The following is a 19211-nucleotide window of genomic DNA, read 5'->3' on the forward strand; positions in this document are numbered from 1 at the left end:
TATATATATATATATATATAGCGAGCAATATATACTAACCTACTATGTTCTCAAAAGTAGAAACGTTCTTTGAAATTATAGAAAAATACAAGGTTATATAGATTCGATTTGATCAATTCTCCCTGAGGAAATAGAAGCTGAGAAAATTGAATATATCCATCTTTCATTTATATATATACACACACACACACATACACATACATACAGATAAGATTAATAAAAATTATTTAGATTGAAATATTAGCAAGAAAAAAAATCAAGATACGTATAAGATTAATCTATATAAATATATATATATATATATATATATATATATATATATATATACACATCGTTTAAGTTTCATCATATGCATCATTTCTCTTAAATGGTATACATCGTCGCACGTATACATCGTATATAAAGGAAAAGAAGAAGAAAAAGAAAGAAAGGAAGAAAAAGTGAAGGAAAAAAAAAGAAAATAAAAATAAAAAAAAAAAAAATAAAAAAAAAAAAGCCGATAAAGGACACGTAGAAGCTTAAGAGAAGTCCTCGTGAATACACTCACGGCCAGTTCGCGGATTATCGCAGATCGCTTTTTCTCCCCTCTTCCAATCCTCTCTTCCGGAATGCTTTGAAAGACGTCGTTGAAACTTCGAAGAAGGAGAATAAAGATAACGCGAGAAAAGGCTGTTCCCTCTCTCGCGTCCTTTCATCTTTTCTACGTCGACTATCCTTAAGTTTCAAAGAGTTAATTCGATGCGGTAAACGCCGAGAGATGGAAGTTTACAGTTAAATATCCTCTGGCACTTTCTTTCTTTCTTTATTTCTTCTTCTTCTTCTTCTTCTTCTTTTTTTTCTTGTGTATTTTTTTCTTTTTCGTGTATTTTTTTCTTTCTTGTCTCCCACCTCTTTTTCACACTCTTATTGTCATCAGAAAGAAAGAGAGAAAGGACAGAGAAAGTATATACACGTATGATATATATATATATATATATATATTATATGCACGTGTATAAGAACATAGCTTACTCGTTCGCACGTTTACGTTTAACAAACCCTCTCTAACGTTACGGCACTTTTCTCTTTCAGGAAGGCGAGAGGGGATACTTGGAGGGACTAGCTTCAAGGTATGCAGACCTCTTCAGAACGCATTACGGAGATGTCCTGGAGCCGCTTGAGGAGCTACGCCGACGCGAAACAAATGCTTCCCCCAGAATGCCCAACACTCAACTTACCACCAGTCATTCACAGCCCATTTACGTGCCTGGAAAATACTCGGTAAATAAATCCTTTCTCTTTCTTTCTCTCTATCTCTCTATCTCTCTATTTCAATCGACCACCCAAACCTCTTCACACCTTCTTCTTTTTCTCTATGACTTTTCATCTTTTTCTTCGGAGAATTTCCTTTTCCAAAACAATAAAAAAATAAAAAAAAAAATAGAATCATCTTACTTGTAAGATTAACCGTACGTGTATCGCAAGTAAGGATCGAGTGTCCGTCGAGAGTAATTTTCTAAAGTGGCTTAAGAGGTTTATCAAGCGTGTAAACCTCATCGATCCCAAAGCTTAAATCGGTCATTGTTCGTAACCGTGAGACTTCACTGGCAACACCGTCAACGGCTAATCGAATTTCCAATCGCGAGAAATCGATTGCCGATTAAGGTCAAGCTCTTCTCGAAGACCCCCCGCGGGCGCGTCGACGTGGAAAATTAATAAGGAACTTCCTCCGTTCTCTTCCGATAAGAGAAAGACCGAGGAGAATCATTCTCGATTAAAAGAGTACCATGCTTTTTCATACTTCTTTTTCGTTTCCTTCCTTTTCTTTTCTTTTTTTATATCTTTTTTATTTCTCTCTCTCTCTCTCTCTCTTTCTCCCGTTTTAACTCTCTTGGCGTAAAAGAAAAATGAAATTTTTTTTCCTACCAAGACGACAAATTGTCCTTCATTTTCTAGAAGAAAATTACTAATATTTTTTTCTTCTTCTTCTTCTTCTTCTTCGTTTCTTTTCGTTTCTAAACAAATTTGAGATAATAACGAAGGAAGTGTATGAAAGATAGAAAAGAACAAAAACGCCTTTTCTATTTCTTTTTTATAGCCATCGAGCTGCCTCAGTGATAAGGAAGAAGACGAGATCTATGGCTTCGGTTACGGTGTCTTCAGTAGACAAATGCTTCAACATCGTCAACAAAAACTTGCGCTCGCCACGCAGAACTCGGCCGCCATGACACCGGCTGGGCATCCACAACCCTACCAAAGGTAAGTATTTTTTCTTTTTCCTTTTCTTTTCTTTCTCATTTTATAGAAAAGATAAATAAATAAATAAGTAAATAAAAAGATCTCTTTTTTCTTTCTTCTTCTTCTTTTTTTTTCTTACTTTTTTTTTTCTTTTGTTTTTGTTTTTTTTTTTTTATTATTTTTTTTTTTTATTTTTTACTTCGTTATTAAGACACGTGAGAAATTAATAAATCTCGAGGTAGAATGGGTCAATCGTGGACTAACATTAAGAGAATAAAGACGAGCGCAAATTGTCCGTTCTTATCAGCATAACGCGCGTGATTATGCTGGAATCACGTTAATGTGAAATACCGAATACGTGCCGTTTCTACGTCTACAACGATTCAGCTCGCTTCTCCTTGCAACGAATATTCCTGACGTTGACTCGTTCCACCATGAAAAACATAATTTGATATTTTAGTTGAATTTTTATTTCAATTAAAATATCTCAATCGTATCGTCTACTTCTACTTCGACTTCTACTAGACTACTTCTACTGCTACTACTACTATTACTACTACTGCTACTACTACTACTACTACTACTACTACTACTACTACTACTACTACTACTACCACTACCACTACTTCTTTTTCTTCTTTCTTCTTCTTCTTCTTCTTCTTGTTCTTTTTTTCTCTTCTCTTTTACAGCTGTCTGAGCCCGAGATCAGCATTTTTCTACGAATTTCCACCTAATGGTAAGTCGCCAACAATTTTATTTGACTTTACGTATTCTTTAAGTTACACCAATTACTTGAAAAATGAAAAGAAACAAAAAAAAAAAAAGAAACAAAAAAAAAGAAAATAAAAACAAACGGAAAGAAATATTCATTAAACTATTAAATCCTAATATCCGATATATACGATCGAAGATAAAATTTTTACAAATGTGCGGTACATTATTATATAATAATACACAATCGAATTTCGAATGACGAATATGTAAAAGTAACGTCTCAACATCGGAGAAATAAAATCGAGACGAAGAATGTCGCTCTACGATTCTAAAATTTTCCAAGATATCGAGAAACACTTTAGATTCCATATTGGAAAGGCACTTGGTGTAACCAAAAGACGTAGCGAGGGGAAACGTGGGACGTGAGTGGTGAGAGTATTCCGGTTGATACTTCATTTCTGTCGACTCCTTCCACCCATCTGGATGCCCATTCCGTACCGTACGTCGTCTGCTCTGGCTATGAATACATAATTGAGATCGAGACCTTCCTCGTAAGTACCACGTAGGAACGTATTCCTTCGAGATATCCTCGACACGATCTTCATCCTTTCGATCCTTCTATTCTTTCAATACACCAAATCTTTCCCATCTTTCCCAACTTTCCCCATCTAAAATAGATCTTATCAAAAAGTCTGATTTCTGGTTAGCATCTCGTAACGTTTAAGGAATATTTGAAAATCTTTCAGATCATTAAACATTTTTTTTTTTTTTTTTTTTTTAATATTTATCGCAATGATAGCGATGAATAATAATCGATGCAATTTCGAATAATGATATGTGCGTAATTATCTTATGAAAATAGAAATATTTTTACAAGGGAATTACGACGATTAGATATTTCTTTTATAAATATATATATATATATTATAATTATATATAATTTTTATAAACGATCTTTGTATAACTCATTATCACTGTGTACGCATGCGTATGAAAAATAATTAGATAGAATTTAAAGGTAATATATCTTATAGATTGATACTATAAAATGCTTTAATTCTTTACAGAAAACTGCTCGATCTAAGATATATGTGTGTGTGTGTGTGTGTGAAGAAATAAAAATGATCAAATATTATTAACTTCATTTTATAACATATACTACGTATCGTAAAATAACTTGATAATATAAAATAACAATTAATAACATTTCGCTAACATTCGAACATAAACCAAACGATTGATTCTAATGAAATCACTTTGAAACGATCGAAAAAGTCCGTCGATATTAAACGTAATATCGATCAGTACTAAAAGCAAGTTCGAATGTAATTTACGTGTTCGTGGTTAAATTATCGAATTACCGAAGGAAGGACAAGCATAAATTGTTGTCATACGACTAGCCAACAAGTCCGAGCGAGGTCGGCCAAGGTAAACTTCGTAAGGAAAGTTAAGCGCGTCTCCTGTTGGTATTCCTATTCCGATCGAGAGAGAAGCACGTTCGTGCTGTGGTGGTTCTGAAATCCTCGTTGGAGTTAAAGGTACCTTCGAAATTCCAAGACCACGTTCAAGGGAGGAGGATCTTAGCCAAAATAGAGCGAGGTGTTGGGAGAATGCTCGTGACCAGCTTCGAATTGGACTAGCAAGAAACGTTGGGATACTCTTTCTCTCTCTCTCTCTCTCTCTGCTTCTCTCTATATCTATGTATACATACGTGTGTATATATATATATATGTATATATATATATATATATATAGTCTGCCTCTCTCTGTCTTACTCCTTCCGCCTACCAAATCGGAGAACTAATCAGTTTGGCTGTGGAAAGGAAGGCATGAGTTAAAGGAGATGGGGAGATGGAGGGTTGGAGGGTTGGAGGGTGAGAAGGGTAGGTAGGTTCGCGTTTAACAGTAATTCCGTGTAAGAGGCGCCAATGCCGGATTGCCGCAGCACTTAGCAGTTGTCGCGCACAATGGTGCGAGGGCGCAAGCACCCCAATTCCAAAACCGAGCGTGGATTTGCTGGGATGCGCAAACACGCTTGCTTGGGTTGCTCGCTTAGCGAAGCGCGCCAACTGTTGGAGAGCAAGCCTGTTTGTCTGGACTGGAATCTAACTAAGAGTTAGGTTTAGTAAGGACCGCTCGGATCGGAGTTGGATCGAAACGTGGGACACAAGGAAGCTGAGGAAGCTGACTGCCAAGGAACGAGCTGTTAAAACGAGCATCGCTTATCCTTGTCTCTTTCTCATTCCATCTTCTCCTCTACTACCATCCATCAGAGCCAACACCTTCTAACGTAGTAGATTTAGTAGAGACGCCACGACAAATTTCTAATCAGAGTACGAATTCTCTTAATGGCTCCTTGATATTCTCCTTTTCCTTAATTAATCATTCATTACAAAACCCCATCTTTCTATTTGGATTTATCCGACGAACTTTATCCAACGTTTGTTTTTCCATTTTCGATCGGACGATAATCTATCGAAGCGTGTCTGTCATTTAATTACGATCAAAAGAAAAAGAGAAAAAAAAAATGGGAGAAAGAAAGACGAAGTAATAAATAAAGGAAAGAAACGTTTACGTGTCACGTTGCGATCTATTATACAAAATTAAACACGCTATCGTTCAAACAAACGTGCATTTATATACTAACATGTATTATATCTTTCGATGCACACGCATACAAACACATACACGCGCGAATAAAAAGAGAGAGAGAAAGAGAGACAAAGGGAAGCTGAATTTTGAAGACAAGCCAATAACATCATCCCTCCCGGTTATTCAATCCACGTATTTTCGAATATACCAAGTTAAATGTACGAGTTTCCCTGTAAACACTTCCTTTTTCATTCTTATCTCACAGTTGGAAGATTAAGCGAGAAAGTTCAAAAAGGAAGGATAGAAATGGGAACGTTCCCCTTCGTTGGTATTTAATGCGTTCTTCCACTGGTGCAAAGGCACGCAATAGGATCCGACAAGAGGAAAGAGGGATTCACTGCGTCGCTTCGAAGACGTCCTCGAAAGGGAGGCTTTTTACAGGCACGAAGGTCGAACAGTCTCACAAAGGACAGGGGAGACTCGAACCGTAAAGCGAACGGTGATAGGAGATCGGAGGCCCGTTTGTTGTATGGGGTGGAATCCAACGAGGGCGATGGCCTTATTCCCTCGTGTAATTGCATTTCGGTGCCGTTCTCTCATGGTGTTTGCCGTGGTAGCATCAGGGTCGACGATCCTACGTTTGTGTATACTATCTCAACGATGAGTAACGCCGACTCAGTGTCTCTCGCAAAATTTCGCACGATAGATGATAGATGTGTGTACGTGTGTCTGCAAATTCGTGTTTCTCTGTCTGTCTGTCTGTCCGTCCGTCTGTCGATCTATCTATATGTATGTATGTATGTATGTATGTATGCATGTATCGTATATCTGTCCATTTGTCTGTCTCTTTGTGCGCGTATGTGTGCACGCGTTGTTATTTTTAAATCGCCAATAAACTTGCCAGTTCGTCGAGTACGAAAATTTTCACGTTCGACGCGCGCGAGATATGTTTGAATTTTTCACGTATCACGCTTCTCCTCCCTTTCCATTTCCCTCTAACCCCTCTCCTCCCATCGCCGCCATCTCACTCCTCCTTTTTTTCCCCACCCCTCCGCCCGCGTCCAAATTTATTTATTTAACATTTAGAACCATCCCGGAAAGTTCGTTTAAAAGCATTCACACGTGTCGAATACGTGTGAGCGGTTATTGACTCTCGGTATTTCATATTTTATTGATTCCCGTAAACAGAATGATTATTCCGCAAAATGTTCGCGCATAGGAAAAGTAAATACAATATTAAAATATCAAATCGAATAATTCATTGAATGTCCTGACCGTGCGCTTGACTATTGAGAAAGAATGAGAGAGAGAGAAAGAGAGCAGAAAAAGAAAAAAGAAAAAATAAGAATGTATCGGATGTAACTGCAGTTTTCTTTTTTCTTTTCTTTCAGACAAACTTCTTCTATGTCTTTTTCTTTTTGTTTTTCATTCGTTGTTTTTTTTACGTCGAAACGTAAAATTTGTCACAAAGTTAAGTAGGCTTTTTTGCAAAGGCATTAATTGAGAATAAAAAAAAAAAAAAGTCTCTTTATCTCTTCGCTTTAGCTTTTTCTCGATTATCAAAGGAAATGGATGACTCGCTTACTGCGACTGAATGGAAAAATATAGAGAAACTATCTATCGCGAGACTAACGTTAACGTTGCATCGTTTGTATAAAACGAGATCGTTGTTACGCGAAACCCAAAAGAGAAACGTACGTGCTTCGTACGGAAATCTTTTTTCCCACCCTTCTGTTATCCTCTCTTTCTTTTTCTCTTTCTCTTTCTCTTTCTCTCTCTCTCTCTTTCCTTCTCTTTCTCCCTTTCGAATATGCCGACACTAGTCTTTTTTAATGCAATCGTGGCCAACGCGACGCGTTCGATCGAATCTCGTTGCCGTACAAGAGATTGAATCACCAATGTTAACCGGTCCGGAAAATCAGTCACGAAAAATTGCATGTGTCACGACGATCAGAGTAACGTGATTTAACCGTTGACGATTCTCCTACGCTGTTTTATCGTGCTTTTAACTTGCCAACATCTCTCCACTTCGTCCTCTTTCGATTGATTACCGTGCTACGAATATCGATGAAAGATTCGATTTTGTCGTTAAAGGTTTTTCAAAGATTTCATAGATAAAAAAGAGAGAGAGAGAGAGAGAGAAGAAACGAAACGAAAGAAAGAAAGAAAGAAACAAACAAACAAACAAACAAACAAACAAATAAAAAGAAATTGCAGAACATCTCCTATCCTTAAGAACCTTCGTCGTGATTATAAAATTAATTCAAACTATTTCGGAATGGTGATTATATTCGTGAATCGGACAGATCAAAATTATATAAATAATAATAATTATTATTATATATATATATTATATTATTATGATTATATTTATTATTTTATTAATAATATTATTATTATATATTATAGTTAAATCATCATAACAAAAACGGAAGAAAAGAATAAGAGTTCTAAGAAGAATTATAGAAATATGATAGTGAAAGAGAGAGAAGAAGAGAGGAAGAGAGGAAGAGAGGAAGAGAAAAAGAGAGAAGAAGAGAGTGAGAGTGAGAGAGTAAGAAGCAGCATGGTGTCGAAGATGTGGAAGGGAGGATAGGGCTCTTGAATCGGCGCGACACGCGCTGCGTTGTACTTCCGCCCTATGAACCCCATCACCGTCTGGTACAAGTGCCGTGTATTCCCGTTTCTCTTCTCTCGCTCTAACTCACAGTCTTCTCTATCTTGCTTGAATCTCTTTCGCACCTCGGTTATTTCTCTCTTCCTCTTTCTCTCTCTCTCTCTCTTTCTTCCTCTCTCTCTCTCTCTCTCTCTCTCTCTTTCTTTTTCTCTCTATCTCATCCTCGTTCCCTTGACACACGCGAGGAAAACGAAAGAAAAGGAGACGAGCCCTGTGTCTAAGTAACCCGTACAGCATCCACGCTTCGTCGTCATGGTAACGTTACACGGACTAGCCACAGACGAGCGCGTGGTATGCCTCTTGTGAAAGCAAAGGCGTGACAAATAGGGAAGAATAGACAATGACGATACTCTACGGCCGGCGAAGCCTCTCAACGGGACTCTCAGCCCTTCGCGAGTTTGGCTGCGAAAAAGTGAGAAAAGAATGAGAGAGAGAAAGAGAGAAAGAGAATGGCAGAGGAAGAGAATGAGAAGGAAAAAGAGAAAGAATGACTGAGTGAGTGAATGAGTGAGTGAGTGAGTGAGTGAATGAGAGAGAGAGAGAGAAAGAGAGAGAAAGAGAGAGATTGTCTTCCTGTATGCAACGACCGTTCGCTCACTGCATGACTTGGAGTCTGCCCAGCTTTACCTCCTCTCCACTATCGACACCTATCCTCTTCTCTGTTCTTTTCTCACACCCCTCATCTCTCAGCCCTCTACGCCGTTTGTCTCTTATTGTCACCCACGAAAGACCTGTCTTCTTCTTAACCCTTCATAGACTGACGAGACGTTAAAGACTCGCTGAGATAAATTCCCCCATCTCCTTTCATCTACTATTACTACTACTACTACTATTACTATTACTACTACAACTAGCAGTTCGTTTACATTGATAACATTGAAGTTTTCTTATGTCTCTTGTTATGAAATCTTGCATAATATATATTTTATTAATATTCGTAAAGCAAACGTGGTCATACATATAAATCGTTATCTCAATCGAATTTTAATTTTATTCCGGACGATCATGTTTCATCGTTGCTATAATTAATTAAAAAGAAAAAAGGAAAATCGATATCTCAATGACATTTGTATTAATTAAAACAATCGCGTGTGCGACATCGACTATTTCCCCCTCTCGTAGATTTTTAACGCGTTGCTAATTATCGAATAGATTAAGCATCTTTCTTTTTTAACATCGAGACAAATTTCGGATCTTCTCTTTTGGACGATTGAACATTTTCATTACTCTGCGTCTCGTGGTTTTAAAGGAAAGTTGCCCGAAGGCATCTCTATCTCTGTAGAAAAATATCTCAAGAGAGTTTCGTCGAATAGAAAGAGAAAAACGATAGCAACGGAATGCCAGGTTGCTCATTGGTCGCCTAGCGATATCCGTTCGCTGCCAACGGTATCAAGAAGTAAGGGAGAAAAACACGAGTGGTTAGGGTTGCGATAGGATATGCGAACGTGGAATGAGGGAAGTAAAGTGGATTTTAATATCGCTTATTTATTCATGCTTATGGCGGCAGCCCCACTTTCGACCGACGTGGATTTCAGTAATATCGACTTCGTCTCTCTCTCTCTCTCTCTCTCTCTCTCTCTCTCTCTCTCTCTCTCTCTCTCTGTCTCTCTCTATTTTTCTCTCTTATACTTATACACATCTTTCAAACTGTACACATAACTGTATATACTTATAGCGTGTATTTTGCCAATAAAGACAGTAAACTCTCGACTTGAACTATCTCAAACCATCTTATATTCTGTATCGTTCTTTATTTTCTTTTTATTTATTTATTTTTCTTCTCTTCTTTATTATTTTTTTTTTCCCCCCGATTATTTCTTTATTTCTTTCAAAAATTTTCTTTCTTTATCCTTCCAACATTTATCCTTTTTCCCTATACATCGTACATACTTGTAGTACGATTTATATTCCAGACGAGATTCGAGAGATCGATAGACATGGCAAAGAGTAGTCAACGACTATAGACGTTCCGAATGAAAAAGATTTCTTATATATTTCGAATAACCTCGAAGAAAGTATCCTCGTTAGATGTTTCGACCGTTCGAAAGATTATGACTTCCGTAGCTTTTATTTCCCCCTAACTCCCAATGCCTCCTTCATCCTTGTTCCTCTCGGTACTACCCACCACCACTCTTTAAAAGAGCAATGGGTAAAGGGAAAAAGAATGGTAGAGTGCGCTTCTGTCGTACTAGATAAAAGGAAAAGAAGTTTGAACTGTTAAGAACGACGACGGCCAAGCTTCGAAGTTGCGATTTTAGAGAGAAAGAGAAAAGAGGCGTAAAGTAGAAGAAGTAGAAGTAGAAGTAGAAGTAGTAGTAGAAGTAGAAGAAGAAGAAGAAGAAGAAAACGAAAGATGAGAGTAACAGGGAGAAGAGTATAGAAAAACGGGGGTGGTAAAAGAGTGAAGGGGAGAAATCGCAGACTTTAATAACTTCGTTGCTTCGTGGAATTCTTCTCGCGTCGAGGTACAATGCGGAAAATCGAGAACACTCATGCCGCGGAAAAGGCGTACGGCGAAACTCTCGCCGTAATTTACGAGAGAACGTGCCAAGCTTTGGAAAGCGAGTAAATATCATCGCTCGTCTTTCCGTCGAGCGTCCAAGCAAGCGTCCACCCTTCGGTCGACCCCCTTTTACCCGGTTTTCTTCTCCCTACGGTGGACCAGTTATAATCAAGGGTACTTTCAAGAAGGAGCAATTGAATTTGTCGGATGGTGTCCAAACTCTAACCTTTACTCTTTGCGTTTACTCAAGCTTCGATTCGGTCATGAGATCTCTTTGTAGAAACGCGCAACCCGAAAAATGAGGAGTTGAAAACGAAAAGAAATCATTTTTGTGTGCTGGCTTCGAATTAAAGAAGTCGACAAGCACGTACAGATAAGAGAGAAAGAGATAAAGAGAGAGAAAGAGAGAGAGATGGAATGTGTGTGTATATATATATATATATATACAGGGTAGACAGATAACTTCGAAGAGAAGAGACGCGACGATAAACGGACCGAAGAGAACGAATTCCATGAGCCTTTTATCGTGAACCATCCCTCTCTCATTCATCCACCCTCTCATCCTTCTGAGCGAATTTAGAACCCTTCTTTTTTTCCCTTCGCGACTTTGAAAGATTCGATGCACACGCGAAAGAAACGGGTTCCTTCGATCTCCCTCGAACGTTCCTTCTTTTTCCTTCTCACGGCAATCCTAGTTCTCCCTCTTGCTTACCATTTTATCCATCATCCTTTCGTACATCCCTTCGTCTTCTTACCGCTTTAGAGACATCTCTCTCTCTCTCTCTCTCTTCTTCTTCTTCTTCTTCTTCTTCTCTTTTTATTTCTATTTCTCTCCCTCTTCTTAAAGAAAGTTATTGGATCCAGCACCATCTTCCTCTACCAATCGAGTTTATTTTTATTCCATACGATTCATTCGGTCGAACATGACTCGGTAGTTAAAGCTTCAGCAATATATATATATATATATATATATATATATATATATATATATATCCGATATTACGAAACGACATTCCTTCTTACTCGCGGTCCCGCGAGGCTCTTATATTCTTTCCCTCGTATGGCTCGTTTCTATCTTACCCTCGTGGCCTGCTTCCGCGTTATTTCTTTAGCTTATACCACCGTAGAAAAGATCCTCGCTTCGAGTAATAGCGACTTCCGCTGGATTCCCTACAACGAATTTCCTCGATTGCTTCCTCGAAAAAGTTTCCTCCCGAACATTTTCCACGGTCCCTTTCTTTCCGGGTCATCCTCCAAAATCGATAAATGTCTCGATGGAAAAATAGATTTTATAGTTTTACACGAGACGTCGACCTTGCACTTTCTTTAAATTCATTATGACAGAGAATAGCGCAATGAGGATGAATAAAGGGTTTAGAGATCTTTAAGCGAACAAACGTTTCAAACGTTTTTCAATTCTGCTGTATTTTTCTTTTCTTTCTTTCGTTTCTTTTTTTTTTTTTTTCTATAAAAACTATAAAAACTAAGAAAACTTTATACTTTACTCTTTATGTTTTCTTTTTTAATAAAATTTTTTAATATAATTTTTTCTTTTCTTTTTTTTTCTGATAAAAACTTCACATCTTATTAGAATTAGAACGCGTTATAACGCTTCGTCGTTTAGTCGACTTTCTCTCTAATCTATATTCTAATAATCTATGCCGATAATCCCTGCAGTAGTTATATACAAAGTAATAGAAATCAATAATATAGAAACTAACGGATAATGATCGTTCGATTACAGGAATATACACTTCCTTGCAAATTTCATCGATATATTCAAGCCTATTCATAAAATCGAAACCTTAATTACCCAATAAACGTTCTCCAATAATTTATTATTAATTTTCTTAAATAAAACGACAAAGCATCGTTGTAAAACACATCTATAGTAATTATAATTAACACCTCGTTAAAACTTTATTCGCGACATTTCCTCTTTAATCTCAGTTCAAGCCGTCCGTTCGTAACGATAATCCAACAGTTATATACCAATAGGAATCAATGAGATAGAAACGAAAGGGTAATGTTTGTCCGATTACACGCGTACCTACGTCCTTAAAAATTCCATCCCGTGTGCAATCCCGTTCGTCATAACGTCAAAAGAGAAACGTATTAACTCATAGAAGATGAGAAACGTTAATTATTGCACAGTTACGATCGATACGTTCGAACGTTTTGTCGATGTTTCTTTGTGATAGAAAGCCATTCGGATGACCATCGATGACACCGGCACGTTATGCAAAGTGAATTATTCGCACAGCTCGAACGAATCATTTCGTCGATCATCGGGCAAGCTGGAGCCGAGATAATTCGTTCCTGCTAGTGACCACGTCTATAGGTAGGCAATTAGGTACCGTTGTTGTCCGTACTAATAAACGGATGCGTTGACACTAATACAATATACTGTCGTTGAAAGGGCGTGGGCGACTAACGGGCCCGCCTGAATTATCCGTTAATGGACAGCGATGTTGCGGTGAACCCCGATTTATTCGATTATTTGCGAGATTGGTGGTAGTGCTAGCTGGTGCACCGTAAATTGGGTATTCCGAAAGATTTCACGCATCGTCCGGTAAATGGTGCAAGCACGACTTTCCCGTAACTTGTTTCGTGAATCGAATCGAATCGAATCGAATCGAATCGAATCGAATCGAATCGAATAGAATCGAGTCGAGTCGGGTCGAAAGTATCGTTCGACAAGAGTTCCATATGATATTTTCCTCTTAACTAAAGGATCCTCCACCTTCTTCTCTGTTTACAGAGCAAGGACAAAATACGAGTAAAAAGAAGACGACGTTCTCAAGGTTATTGAGAGGTTTGAAAACACACAAGAAGGAGAAGCAAGGTCAAACGCAAGGCTCTCCGAGACACGGTCGTGCGAGAATAGGAGTACCACAGAGAGTAAGTTTGTATCATTAGAATTAGATGTTATGTCCGGCATGAAAATCATTAACGCGTTACTATTAGCTAGAATAATATAACGTAAAAGAAGATCAAAATAATAATCGTTAATGTAATTGTTTCCGTATAAAACGGACGTACGACTTTAATTCTCTCTTTCTTTCTCTTTCTCTTTCTCTTTCTCTGTCTCTTTGCCATTCGTGCTCCACGTAAATGCGGTAATAACTTTTTTCAACCCGCTGCATAAATTTCGTTGGTTCCGTTCGACCTTGATTAACTCCGAGGGTGCAAAGTTCACCGAACGTGAAAATCGGCACTCGGTCGTTGTTACGAGCTCGAAAAACGCAATTCCCACTAGTATCAAAGGCCATTTTTCTACTCTCTCTCTCTCTCTCTCTTTCTTGGTTTCTCTCTTTTTCACATTTGCTTGTTACTCCATTTTTTTATTTTTTTTTTTAATTTCGAAGCTTTTTTTTGTTCTCTTCTTTTCTTTTATTTTTTTTTCTTTTATTTTTTTTATTTTTTCAAAGCATGAGCACGTTTTTTGGTTGAGCTTACGAATCTCCTCTTGGCGATGCGACATGGCTAACCAGAGAACGAACAGAGAAATGGCACGAGCCGGAAACGCCATTTAATTCCGTTTCATGGGCCGCTTACGTTACCGCGCGTCGTGAACTCATCTCGTAAATCTGTTACGCGTAATTTCTCTATAACGCACGTTATTGTCATCCTGTGAAAACTCGCAGCTGAATATTGAAATCACTGAGCTCGCCATTATTATCGTTTCTTCTCTCTTACTTTACCAGAAAATTCATCAACTCGATATTCGAGTACTCGATTAAACTTTCACGTTTCCCCGCGTGAAATTAATATCATCATCATTATTGACCAACAAATCACGAAGTATCTCGCATTTCTTTATTACACGTTTAAAACCCTTACAAACTGCATCACGGATGATGAAATTTCATCTCATACGAATTTTTTATGTTATTAAATCTACGCAATTAAATATATTGCGTTGTAATTCATAAATAAATGTGCTATTGTATCTCCACAAGTGCAAAGAAAAAAGAAAGAAAGACAGAAAAAAAGAGAAAAAAGGAAAGGGAGAGAGAGGAAAAAAAAAAGATTAATTGCACGACGAAACTCCGTTCATTCATTAATCAAACAAATAATCGTCTAAACGTGAAAATGATAACATAGAACGCTCTATAAGCCGAAGAAAAGAAAGCAAAATGAAAATTAAGAGAAATTAAGAAGAAATAACGCGCTTTTAATATTCTTCATAAATTTAACGATATACGCATACATATATATACACATATTATACATATTATACACATGTATATATATACATACACAAATATATATATATATATAGGAGTATATCGAAACGATTTACTCCTATCATCAAGTAAATTTCAAAAGTTCTTTATACACACTTACACACTTACACACATGAATATATAGATAGTTTAGAAGGATAAAAGCAGGATCAAGCGTTGGTATCTGGATATCCAAGAGAACGTTATTCGTCGACGTCGTCGTCGTTGTCGTCGTCGTTGTCGTTGTCGTCGTCGTTGTCGTCATCGTCGTAGGTAGCATACTGTGTGCAGCTCTTCTCCACAATGACCCACCATTCTCGTTTCTACAATAGAAGCTAGCCGACACGTACGACGACGAGTTCTCGGAGGATCCGAGCATGTCACTCCGACTAGAGTATAGCGAATTGTCGTCCCTGCTGACCCAAAGTTCGTCGTTGCAAAGCCGTCTATGTCAACGTTTCTGACAGCGTCGACACGATCAACCCGCATCACCTCTCCAACCACCAAGCTGCGTAACGTGAAACTTCTTTTTCATCTTCTTCTTCTTCTTCTTCTTCTTCTTCTTCTTTTTATTCTTCTTCTTCTTTTTATTCTTCTTCTTCTTATTCTTCTTCTGCTTCTTTCTTTTCTCTGTTTTTTTTTTTTTCAATTCTTTCTTTTTCACGACGATCGAAGAAAAATTCAATTGATAGGTATATTCGATTCATTTTCAAACAAGTACCCAAACCTTTTTCATTTTCTTCTCGAGAATATTTTACTCGTAGTGTCTGCTTCCACTCTTGAAAAGTATAATGGAAAATCCGTTGGTATATTCTCTGTGATATTCTCTCTCTTTCTTTCTTTCTCTTTCTATCTCTATCTCTATCTCTCTCTTTTGCTCATTTAAGTGGCTACGATATCAATGAAAACGTCGCGTTTATTCGTTATACGTTACCTTTATCGTGGAACTTCTCTCCGGCTATTCTGCAAATGAACATTTTCAAATGCGTATGAAAAAAGATATAGTAAAAATGAGAGAGAGAGAGAGAGAGAGAGAGAGAGAGAGAGAGAGAGAGAGAGAGAGAGAGAGAGAGAGAAAATGAGAAATAGGAGTAAGGGGATACTCGTTTTGTATTTCAAACCAAAATGGGCTATGGTAAATTGCATAAAAAAGGACATTGTTCCGTGCCGACGATTTCATTGCAATAGAAATGAAGCCGAATCCGGATGACAAAGGAGAAAAATATTCCGGAAACGCGTTTTCACGTACTACGCATGCGCAAACTTCTATCGATGGGGAATAAAATACTTATGCGGCTTTATAACACATAGATACGTATGTAGAACAAACCGAGACGATTTAAACGGATTAAAAAAAAAAAAATAAATAAATAAATAAAAAAGGTATTGTAATATTAAAAATATAAATTCTCTTTGGCATGAAACTAAAATCGTCAAGTGTTAAAATTATTAATGTGACATAGAAAAGATTGATCTAATATTTAGGATATTGTTATAAATTAATAAAACAAAATATTTTTTTTAATTCGCTAATTTGAAATGAGTAATAGAATAGAATACATCGGTGTGTGAACGAATCAAAATGCATTTTGTACCTACTTTAGGAGTGCACATTTTCGGATTAATTAAAATATTAAGTCTACTGAAAAATTCTGGTCTAACTTTATTTTTCATTTCCATTTAAAAATAATTATACAATAAGCGGACTGAACTTTCCAGTAGAATTAATATTCGTTTTATTAATACAAACTTAACGTCTCAAGACTAATAAAAATACGTAAGGAAATATAATAAATTTCTCATTATAAAAAACTATAAAAAATGCGAATGAGTGAATAAATTTTTATTAAAGAAGAGGTTCTTACTTTATTAAATATATAATTATATCTTGAAAACATTGAAATAATTTATTCGTCGATCTCTCTCTATTTAAAAAAAAAAACAATCTAATTTATATAAATTCAAACGCGACATTGCGACACATGATTGATAAGGAATAACTAACAAGAATACCAACAAGAGAATACTAACAGAAAAATACATTAAAATTTTCAAATACAAAACTAAAAAAAAAAACTTCGAAACATTTTCAACTTCCATAAGACATTTCTATTTCATACAAATAAATCACATACATTTTAAATGAAATATATAAATGATAATTTCGTGGGTGGATCATTTAAATAAGTCGATCTATATAGTTCTTTCGTCTCATATAAACAATAATCCAATTTGTAAATTCGAATCGAAACAACTGAGATATCTAACGAGAAAGAGAAAAATATAGGAAAACGATAGATCATCGACAAGGACTCTCGATGTTGGTTTTAGAAATCCAACGTTCTCTCTCTCTCTCTCTCTCTCTCTCTCTCTCTCTCTCTCTCTCTCTCTCTCTCTCTCTCTCTCTCTCTTTCACTCTCACTCTCTCTCCTTCTCCCAAGTGTGTCATTTTTCGATCGTAAAACGAAATTGTTTAATCTATAGGGAACGTACGATCGTGACACGTCCCTCAACATAGAATGCTTCCCGCGCTTCGTCGTAGAGAAATGACAATGTTAGAGAGACAGAGAGAGAAAGAGAGAGAGAGAGAGAGAGAGCTGTAGTGGTGGTTGCGGCAGGTAGTAGCTTCAACAAGAGAACAGCATGACCAGGATGATCCCATGGGAATCTGCGCCCCGACCGAATGGAAGAGTTTCGCACGGATACACACGAGAACGCGACTTTATGGCCGTAATACGGTCTTGCGTTATCGACGCTCTCGACGAGCTGCTTGATAAAGCCGACAAATGTGCGAATACATCGACGATCTTATCGCCTAACACGTGTTACCCAGGCAACTCTACGAATTTTCCTCTAGCTTTTCTTCTAGCTTCGTATTTTGGTTAGATCGAAATGATGAAAAAAAGGAATGAGTAAAAGAAGGATAATAGAGATCACAGTTATCGTCGTGGTTACCCACAAAAATTTACCAACCGCAACGTCAACCGTCTCGAATCGTTTACATTTCGATACATTCCTTCTTCTCTCTCTTTCTCTCTCATTATTAATTTATCTCTCCTTTAATGAGATACTAAACGCAAGCTCGTACCAAGCGATTTTATTGATACATCATTAGGAAAAATCGTCTGTCTTGATAATTAATGATAAAGCTTAAAATAAAAAAGCACGGAAGAAAAAGAAGAAGAAGAAGAAGAAGAAGAAGAAGAAGAAAGGAGGAAAGTCGGAAAAACTCTAAGAAAAAATGAAGGGACGAAAGTCGCACGAGAAGTTGGATGAGTACGAGTTGAAAGTTGCGACAGTGAGAAAAGGGAAAGACGTTGTTAAAGAGGCGAAGCGTGTACGTGAAAAGTCTGCTACGTAAGAGGAAAAGAGAAAGGATAAAAAAGAAAGAAAGAGATACAGATAAAGATAAAGAGAGAGAGAGAGAAAGGGAGACGTTGGAGAGTCCAGCTCAGGTAAGAGGAAGAAAAAGCTAGAGGATGCGAGACGGAGAAAAAGGAGTGGTGGAGGCTTTCAAGAGGATCCCGACAGTGGCCCCGGGCCGCGAGCACTATCTCGTTTAATTAAGCGGACTCCGAAGCGAGGACCGGCGTCTTGTCGTGGTAAGATGCCGAGCCATTGTGCGAGCCTTCAAAGCCCGCAGCGCCCGTTAGCCGCCACCCTCGAAGAAACGTCCTCCTTATTTCTCTTTCCCTATCAACGTTTTCCCTTCCATCTTTCTTTTTATTGTTGCAATGGTCAACGTTTCTTTTTTTTTTTTTTTTTCCAACGAATCCAACGAGAGATAGATTATTCCATACTATAGGATTAACGATAACGAACAACATCGTTTCGAAAACAAAATTCATCGAAATTTTGTGTAATCATTTTTGGGATAATTCTACGTGCTATGATCTTTATCTATGAATCCAACGATACGTTTTTCTGTGTAATGTAGGATTAATGATAATGAACGTCATTTTGAGAATGAAATTAATCGAAATTTTATGTTATCTCTTCGGGGTAATTCTATGTGCTATGATCTTTACGAATATAACGATACGTTTTTCTGTGTAATGTAGGGTTAATGATAATGAACGTCATTTTGAGAACGAAGTTAATTGAAATTTTGTGTAATCATTTTTGAATAAATTTATTCTAATGAAAGTGACATTTCGTTAAAAAAGATTGTTATAGTATGGTATCCTAAAAAAATGTCGAGTCAGACTTGACGTAAAATCTGAAAGGATTAAAGGATAACATGAATTTGGAAGTTTATTCAAAACAAATGTATTCTTTT

At 37.2% G+C, this 19211-nt stretch overlaps 1 protein-coding gene across 2 annotated transcripts in view; it reads left to right on the forward strand.

Annotated features, from left to right (window-relative positions):
• The window catches only part of LOC122634719 (SAM and SH3 domain-containing protein 1-like), a 204706-nt gene that overhangs the window by 172439 nt on the left and 13056 nt on the right, over positions 1-19211 (forward strand). For both annotated transcript variants that reach the window (XM_043823933.1, XM_043823934.1), the window contains exons 2-5: positions 1072-1260; positions 2078-2238; positions 2907-2953; positions 13465-13604. In XM_043823933.1, coding sequence (XP_043679868.1) covers positions 1072-1260; positions 2078-2238; positions 2907-2953; positions 13465-13604 — 537 coding nt within the window. The remainder of the gene's footprint in view (positions 1-1071; positions 1261-2077; positions 2239-2906; positions 2954-13464; positions 13605-19211) is intronic.

This window comes from Vespula pensylvanica, chromosome 15, assembly GCF_014466175.1.
Source record: "Vespula pensylvanica isolate Volc-1 chromosome 15, ASM1446617v1, whole genome shotgun sequence".
NCBI classification, from domain to species: Eukaryota; Metazoa; Arthropoda; class Insecta; order Hymenoptera; family Vespidae; genus Vespula; species Vespula pensylvanica.